Source organism: Dendronephthya gigantea, unplaced genomic scaffold (genome assembly GCF_004324835.1).
Source record: "Dendronephthya gigantea isolate DGI-Jeju-01 unplaced genomic scaffold, DenGig_1.0 000067F, whole genome shotgun sequence".
Taxonomy (NCBI): Eukaryota; Metazoa; Cnidaria; class Anthozoa; order Malacalcyonacea; family Nephtheidae; genus Dendronephthya; species Dendronephthya gigantea.
The window spans coordinates 918,927-928,068 of NW_021163077.1; the positions used below are offsets into that span (position 1 = coordinate 918,927).

General features: G+C 34.9%; 1 protein-coding gene across 1 annotated transcript; it reads right to left on the reverse strand.

Moving 5' to 3' along the window:
* Positions 1-1,258: 1,258 nt before the first annotated feature.
* On the reverse strand, positions 1,259-8,721 carry LOC114530901 (gelsolin-like protein 2). Its single transcript, XM_028552509.1, has 14 exons — positions 8,535-8,721; positions 7,739-7,828; positions 6,984-7,073; positions 6,462-6,557; positions 6,043-6,137; positions 5,808-5,880; positions 4,958-5,050; positions 4,351-4,416; positions 4,121-4,157; positions 3,934-4,007; positions 3,100-3,140; positions 2,600-2,682; positions 1,820-1,911; positions 1,259-1,506 (listed from the first exon to the last, which is right to left on the reverse strand). The coding sequence occupies exons 1-14, from the start codon at positions 8,613-8,615 to the stop codon at positions 1,414-1,416; spliced, it is 1,104 nt and encodes a 367-aa protein (XP_028408310.1). The 5' UTR covers positions 8,616-8,721; the 3' UTR covers positions 1,259-1,413.
* Positions 8,722-9,142: the final 421 nt, after the last annotated feature.

Genomic DNA, 9,142 nt, shown 5'->3' on the forward strand with positions numbered 1-9,142 from the left:
CATATGAAGTTTGAACGAGTAGTTTCGGAGATATTCGCGTTTAAAGACACAATAACGTTACTTGTTCTTGTTCATCTGCAAATTCATGTCCGACATGTCGACCAGCAACAACACACTTTCTTGCAATTGCGGATCTTGCCGGCCCTGTCAGCATGCTATCAAAAGACCTTTGAATCATGTGGCCGTCCAAATTGCGACATGACCTAACAATCGCCTCGCGAAGTTCTCCCAAGTTGTGACGTTTTTGTTCCTGAGGAACTTCTGAAATCTGCTGTTTTAAAAAGCCCCAGAGGACATGCATTTGCTGATGAGTAAGAACAAGTAAAAAACGAATTTTCTCAAAAAATTAAAAAATAAGTTACAAGAAACCATGTTACGAACCGGTATTGTTAAAACAAATTTAACTGTCCTTTTTTTGCTGATTTTTGACAAATTTCGAAACGTTACTGTTTCTCAAACGCTAATATCTCCGAAACTACTCGTTCAATTAAGTTAGACATTACTCAAATAAAATATCTATTTTTATTTATTCAGAATTATTTGACTGTAATTCTGTAGCTCGTTTGTAAGTTATATATGTTGAATTAAAAATAGGTACTTTTTTGCCGGGACACCCGGTATATACCTCATTTTCACACATTTTCCTGCAGGGCACGTCTCTTTCAGAAACTTTTCAGAAATTTCAGAAACTTCGAAAAAATATAAAATACAAAGACGATCATTGTATACTAAACGAATGAATAACGTTACTAGACATGTTTAATTGACAAAAATAGAACTGAGAAGTTGAGAGACGGAAAGAGCATAAACAAAGGAGTGAGACATTAAAATTAGTGAGCACTCGTGAGTAATTTTATGGTTTCTATGTACAGTAAATTAGAGTGTTAAAGTATAAGCACAGTTAAGTATTAACTGCGGTATAACCTATACCATTGTGTGAGTGTAATGAGTTCGGTATAATTGCAAATTATTCACACAGGAATATTTTTGTAGTTTTCAAATATTTTCGCCCTTCGGAAGTCAGAAAATTTCTATCCCATAGAACTTTTCAATTGTTGAGTACTTTTCTATAATCAATAACACCTGAAAAACTAAAAAGCAACGGCTTCCACCCCTGGCAGTACCACCCCGGCCCTCCAGTTGCTGTCAGAGTTCACTAGTGGGAAAACTATTTTTTTAACGTTTTAAAATTGTACGTGCCTGTATTGTACAACCAGGCCAAACTGACAGAGTCCGATATGAAGACATACGACCGTCATCTAATTGCAGCCAATTACTTTATTGACTTAAAATGATACATAAGGTACGTGATATTAGTAAATTTACTAAAATTAATGTATTATTCAAATATTTTAAACTGATCGGTAGCTTTGATCTACCAGTGATTTTCTGTAGGAGTCACACTTTCATTGTCTAACTCAGTATTTTTTCGAAAGCTGCATTCTTCTGTCCTTCTTTCAAAACAGTCACTGGCACCAAAGGATGCTTGGATTTTAGAAGGTAGTTCTAAATGGAAAAAAGTTAGCTTTATATCCCAACTTGGACAGAGTCGTTTAGAGACTACAGTAGCAGTGGATTAGCAATGATCTTGAATGTGTCACGTTTGAATCTTGAATGTCTTAACACAAACACACATGAATCTATTTCACAACAATTAAACAGCGTCATTCAAACGGACTTTAATTATTGTTAACATTATGACCAATATTGCAATAAGATCACCCTTACATGGACATTTAGGGAGAAGAGTTAAAAACTGATCGAGTTATTCAGCATGTTGAGTGATGTTAAGGAATAAAGATTTAAAGTTTTAACTTACATGTGCATACGTTAACCCATTTTTGTTCTCGCCTTCACTGGCACGATTGCCCACCCAAACAAATACTGCTTTGCCAGTATCGGCAATATATACTAGAGGGAGAAAGTGATGGTATAATCAGCGCACGACGCACTCTTTGATCAACAATCCCTACTAATTGAAGTTAATAAGCTCACGGTAACCAAAAATATAATCCATCGCAATTATCACTACTCTGGTTTAATTAATGAAAGTAATCACCACACAAAGATTACGTCGAAACGTTGGGTCGTGAATGTAGCCTTTGTGTGGTGATTAAACAAGAGAAGCGATAATTGCGATGGACAACCTCTACTGTTAACGATACTATCACAATTCACAACATTGTGCCATTAACAACACCCTTGACTTTCAGTTTTTGAGTTCTAAAAAAAAATACCTAACACAAAACCTTGTGCTGTATATGACACTGAAGCGAATAAAAAAATATTTTCTATAGAAAATTGACGATGTTAGATACATAGGAGGATATGGCCAATAATTCGTCTTTTTCGTTGAATCGCAGTTCTCTTTTGATTTTTTTTAATATTTATCTGTTTCACAAATTAAAGCCTTGACGTTTCCACAGGTATTTCAGCTCGTAACTCAGAGAAAAACAATTTTGATTTTAGGCGAATGAGGGCACGTTTACCAGTAGTTAACGTTCCATTTTTTTTTATTAGAGTTGACTAGGTTAATTACGATCACCACAGTTATTACATAAGGCTAAACACAAGACAACCAAGGCACACAAATTCTTACCATCATCGCTTCGTAACATGTCTTTGGGAATACTTCCTTCACTCACTAATGTCATTTCCAAACTGCCACCTTCGTCACTCAATCTGTAGTCAATAATGTTGTCAATTTTCAGTGTACAATTTGACAGTTAAAAGAGGACAGTGCAAATAGTCAATTTCATGGAATCCACGAAAAGAAAATTTCCTTTTTACTTTTCGAGCGCACAATGCGTGAAGTCAATTTAAAATTTTCTGACTTAGGGACCTTAAGATACACGAATTCTGCACCAAATGTGAAGTAATACTGTTTTCACAACAGGAAAAAAAAATTCATATACATTTATGTTAGCAGCCTGTAAAAACAATCATTTTCAAAAGGAACTATATGAACTTGAATATATCAATATAAGCCCCCTTACTGAACGATCATCCGCCGTCCTTGGATGCTAACCATTTAGAGTTAATGCGAGTTTTGATGCCAAATTAAGTTAGACAACAGTAAAATAAAGTGGAAACTCTTACTTGAAAAGTGAGGGATTGAAGCTATCACAGTCATCGTCATCCTAGAAATTAAAACAACACAACTCGAATATTACAATTTGACGACGAATAGTTGCGGTTACACGATGTTTGATCAGTCAGTATTGTAAAGAGTTCAGCTTTCGTTGCGATAAAAGCATAAACCAGGATATGGGCTTATCGCAATGCAGAAAAACAAAAATTGAGGTCATATTTTCGCTTTTGATGAGGATGATCACAATGCAGAAAAAGAGACTTAAGGGCCCTTAAGGGTGAAACCGTGAAAATTAATAAGAACAAGTGAAAATCAAGGGGGGGGGGCTCACGCTCGCGCCCCCAACCCGATTTTAAGGGTAATTTTTCAGGTTTTCCATGTTTTCCAATTTGAACATGATAATGTTAGTTTTTTTTCATTTCTCATAAGCCGAATAACAAGTATAAGTAATCATGCAATGGCAAGTACAATTTGGGGTGGAAGCTAAGAAGTAAAGTAGCAGCCTGGTCAATGCGGTAGATATAGGAGCTTACGTCATATTGAGGCTGGTTGTATACGAAAACTGGATAGCGCTTATAGTCGCTGGATAGTGAACTTTTTCAAAACATGCGTAGAAAGTTGATTGAGATTACAGATTGCAGATAATGAGATTGCAGATTTTAAGATAAAAGTTATTAAAGAGAAACCCTCATTTAAGAAAACTCGGTTTAATCCATGACCATGTATTCTAAACAACGGGTTATATCAAAGCGATTGTAAAAGCCACTACCCGATGGATAGGGATATCCAGCTTTCGTACAACCCGACCCCAACCCGACCCCTGCAGTACAGTTTTCACTTACGTCATCATTCCCTGGTGCATCACCTTCTTGAAGCAGAGAATAAAATTTATGGCTCGTCGAAATCTCCCGTTCATCTAACAGAGGCCAGAATACCAATGTCACATTTCTATAACAACTCTTCATCATTCTGAACTTTGTAACCATTATTCTCATCTCTTCCTTTGATGTGTTTATAAAATCTACTTACCAAGACTTTCCACTTTTGGTTTTCCGCCTCTGTCTGACTACAATAGATACAAATTTGGGAAATTTGGTAAATAACCTGTTACCACATAACACTAAATCACAGCAAATTAAAAAAACAAAGTATCTGTTGGCGAAAAAAAATCATAAAAAATACTTTTCACAACAGTCGTATTTCACAATTCATCAGCCAATAAGATTACTTTATTTACAAAGTCAAAAAATATATCTTACCTTTAATTCTTGTAGGTATTGTACAGCTTTGAATTTTTCATCTTTGCTACAAGTCTTACCATTCCACTGTAAAAAGTAATAGAGTAGGTACACATACCACACAAATTTCTATAATACTCATGTAAATAATAATCCTGGTTAATCTGGGACCCTGCATGCTATAATCATGGCAGAGGATAATAAAGTATTAATATTGTTTTCAGGGGCAGATTTTCTGGGGGGTTCAGGGGTGTGGTGCACACTGCCCCAAAGTTCTTTAGCACCCCCACAGAAAAAAATGGTTAGCAACCCCCCCAAAAAATGGTTATGTACTGTAGGCTCTTATTATATTATAGGCTAGAAAATTGTAAAATATGGCTGTTGGTGTAGAGTAAGAATGCAACTTGCAACTTGGTAATTACAATATTAAATACTGACGACACTTTACCAACTGAGTGTGTACCTCTTCTTTTTTTTTGACATTGTGCAAATGTGCTATATAATGTACTGTAATTGGGCAATTGTTTGCTAGCACACCGATATACCTCCCTTAGAAAATCTGAACCCCTTTTGTCAGATGAGTTTTGATCTGCCCCTGATTGTTTTTATAACAGGTTACTTTGCAAACCTGATATATCTCCAATCCATTGTCAACAATAAACACATCACCAGAGTTAAGGTTTGAATGGTATGCTGGCACTTCTTTTAATACAACTTTTTTCTAAAAAATATTGTTTGAATTCATCTGTAAAAAGATCTGTATGAATTCATGACATTCTAGGTCAAAATATGTAGGCTAGCTACCATACCAGCGTTCAATCCAGAGAAACAAAAATAACAATAATGAATGTGTTACATATGTCTCAGTACTAAAAACATATGTCTGTAGTAAAAAAACCAAGGTGATTTGCTCAAAAATTTGTGAGAGTAGGAGTTTGAAGTTTTACATAATAAAGGAAAAGGTAGTTTATATATTTTAGTATTATAGAGTGCATCGCCAATGATTGTGATTTATAAACTATTAAAGAATTATGCTTTTGAGGACTCTACTTTAGATGCAACATTCTCCCTAACCACATTATATTTCGCTGCAGGGGGAGTAAATGCCTAATTAGGCATTGTACTTTAATGAAATTATGCACACAACTTGATCATTGGGTAAAGAGTTAAGGTTATGTTCTACCAGGGCCATCGCTAGAAGCTTAATTCATATATTTGTCTAATGCCTGACTGATTTCTTTTGTTAGCTATTGTTTCTATGGTTGCATGAACATGAATTAATATGAATATACACCCCTCCTCCCTAAATTAAGCTTCTTATATAGCCACAGCCTAATATTCTACTGTTCATCTTATTATCATTGAAGACACTGAATTGCACTAGGTAGTCCAACAATATTATAATTTTTTAGTAAAGCAGAAAAAAGATATAATTTGCATTTCTTTTGGCCAAAAAAAGCATTCAAAAAAATACATACACCTGTCTTCTTGAAATGTAACAGCCGAAGTTCATACTCTTCAGGTTTAACATGTCTAAATCCTGAGTCACAACTTAACAAACAGAATTACAAAAAAAAGTAAGTAATATCACCAAGGCAATATGACATTCATCACAAGCAGGATGAATTAAACCTAAGTAACAGATCCATGTAGGAAATGAGGGATGCACAGGCATTTTAATGTATGTAATTTAGTTAAACCATAGTAACTCACCCTCCCTCCAACAAAGTGATGCTGTCAAAGTAAGATTTAAACAATTCACTTTCATGACCCATAACTTCTCGATGTTGCACAGGCTTGTCATCCAGCTACAAAAGTTGAACATTACAAAAATTTGGAATTTAAAATTGTTTTGTGTGTAGGTCGAGGCTATTTCAGATTTTCAGATGTGGTAGAGCATCTTGTTACCAAGCCTCCACCAAATGCTAACAATTTTATAAGGGCAAGGGGACTGTCTCAATCTCAAGGCAAGGGGACAATCTCACACAATAAACACTCGCCAGCAAGATAGCAGCCTTGGGACATTTTTACCACTGAGATGGGCATCTGTCTATCTTTCATTTATGTCCTGACCAAAAAAATTTTGGTAAATAACATATACATATCATTATATTTAAAAGAATTGAGCCTACCAGAGTGTCAAGCTCAACTGTCTTGTAAGCAGCAGTGCCATATTCATCTTGTGTTGAGTACTGTCCAATCCAAAAATGAACATCATAGAGCAATTCCTATCAACAGTGAACAGTTATTTTTTAGAGGGGCAACTTAATTGTTCTGTTTGTAGTTGTATTTTGCATCAGCAAAAAGTCTTGCTTATAATTGGATCATAGAAGATTCACTTGTGTAAAGCAATTTGCATAACAATACATAATAAACTAAAATGAACAGCCACTAGTTTACTGAAGCTTTAATTAAATGTGCAGGAACAATGAACATCTAGAAAAGTATTTTATTTTCTAGTATAAGTTCCTGTAAATTCTATATGAATTAGGTGGTTTCAATTGCATGATTATACCACATTACTATTTGCCGTATTTGGATTGTATGTTCAATCTGTTGTACTATTTAAGAAACTAGCATAAAAAATATGTATAGCATGAAATCAGACTCTCAAGATATTACCAGGAAATTCAAAATTACACAAAACCACTTACATCACTATCAGGTTTTTTGTATGTATTGAGTATGATGTAAGAATCGCCACTGAAGAACTTTCCATACTCATCTTTTTGCTGGTGGGTTACCTAATAAAAAACCACCATTAATAGATAAAAACAAAAGACAGCCTCTCTGAAACTTCCACACTTTAATTGCCCTTTTTCTAATCATTACCTTAAATATCCATGGAACCATATAAAACAAAAGACCTCTTATTCAACATGGTATTTTTCACAAATAACAATATTGATTCTAGAACTTTTCGAAAATCCTATTATTATGCATTGGCCCCTTGGAATTTGCTATAAATGGGATGCAAATTATTCAGGCAATAGGAAAACACCCATATGTGGGCTGGAAATTGGGTTTTTAAATGCTTTGGTTTTGCAAGTTGCAACAAATAAAACTCATTCCTAAGGCAAAATTAATTTAGCCCAAAAGATTTTTTGAGCAATCAGCAGTACTTGTGGTTTTAGTGCTTCACATTTAAGCTACTTTTTACATTGATTTGTTAAACATTACAAAAAGTAAAATATTAAAATATTTGTTTATAAAGAGCCCATTCTTTCAGGATTCTAGAACACCCTCAACACTTTGCCAAATATGGTCCTATTAGCAGAACTGACCAATCAGATGAGAGGTCTGGGCAAACCCAAAATTAACATAAAATTGAGTTTAACATAAAAATCTTTATAGCACAACACGCAGGAATAATGCACAAAATAATTAGACTTTGTATACTTTGTATTACCTTGAACTTCTGAATTCGCCAGATCTGGACGCCAGGTTTTTGTCCTGCACCTTTCCAGGCCGGTTCTGTCTCCGCGGAGTCCTTTTTGACCTGTCAAGAAGATTAAACGTGAACTAAATTTTATTTAACCAGTTATTAAAGAGCAAAGGTCTATTATTTTGTAACAATTTGGCGAGATAATGCTTGTTAAAATGCAGCATTATGCTTCAACGTGGCCTAATAACAATTCTAAACGTTTAAACTTTTCACAGAGCTGTACATCGTGACAAAAAAGGTTCAAATAACTGATTTTATCAGTACTTGAATAATATCGTTGTTGCAACATTATTTCAAAGGTAGCAAATTAAACTTTCGAATGTTTACATTATTTAGCGCCCCCCAGGAAACACATTAAAAATGACGCTTAAATTATATAAAAATATGTCAAAATATTTTACTAAAACAAGCGTTTAAAGTATCTGAGACCCCTAAACAGACATTTTACCGAGATATTTTGAAATATAACAGCGCCCTACAGGGACACCAAACTGTGAATTCACAGGCAAATATTCATCTCATTATTCAACTGAAATGGAAGGGCGGGTTTGCTAAGCATTAAATTCAGTTAAATTACACATTTTTTCATCAAACTTTGCAGAGTTTCAGCCATAGTTAGGCATCTTTAAATACGTGCAAAGAAAGTACAAATACTTCAAAACAACTCTGGAATTTACTGCTACAATTTATCTTAAAGTTGCTAGCATTAAAGACTAAATAAAAGTACACTATTAAATAGTATAAGTACAGAGAATCGTACCTTTTTCTCCGTATCTGAACCAAACAAGGCCAAATTCGAGTCCTTCCAATCATATTTTTTTGCTTTGACTAATCCAGACATTTTGTAGTTGATGTTAGAGGCTTCGGAAGAATGTATTTTCTGCTTAGTCTTAGACTGAACTTCGGCTTTTATGATGGTTTCACAGGAGGGCGCTGTCTAGACAACTGACCCATATAGACAATGGTATGACCTGGATTGAGCAGATCACACCCCTAATTATCCCCCGCCCATCACCCGCGGGGAAACGACGTCATTATCACATCAAGATGCAAAATATTTTTTGGAGAATGTTCAAAAACGAAGGAAGTATGTATGAGTGGTTAGCGCTCCTAGCGACGAACTAACACTTTGCATCGTGTGGGAAAAACGTCTCTTTTTTCCTTTTATAGTAATAGAACTGCCAAGACTTGTAACTGTAATATAACAGTAGACAAACAAAATTGGCAATGTATATTGCTGCTTATAACTATAAGTGCAGGCTACGGAACAATTTACGATCAGATCTTAGGTTCAGCTTCCGCAACACTTGAGGTATAGTTGAATTGCAATAAGCAACACGGGATATCATTGTAGTACGTTTCGTGTTT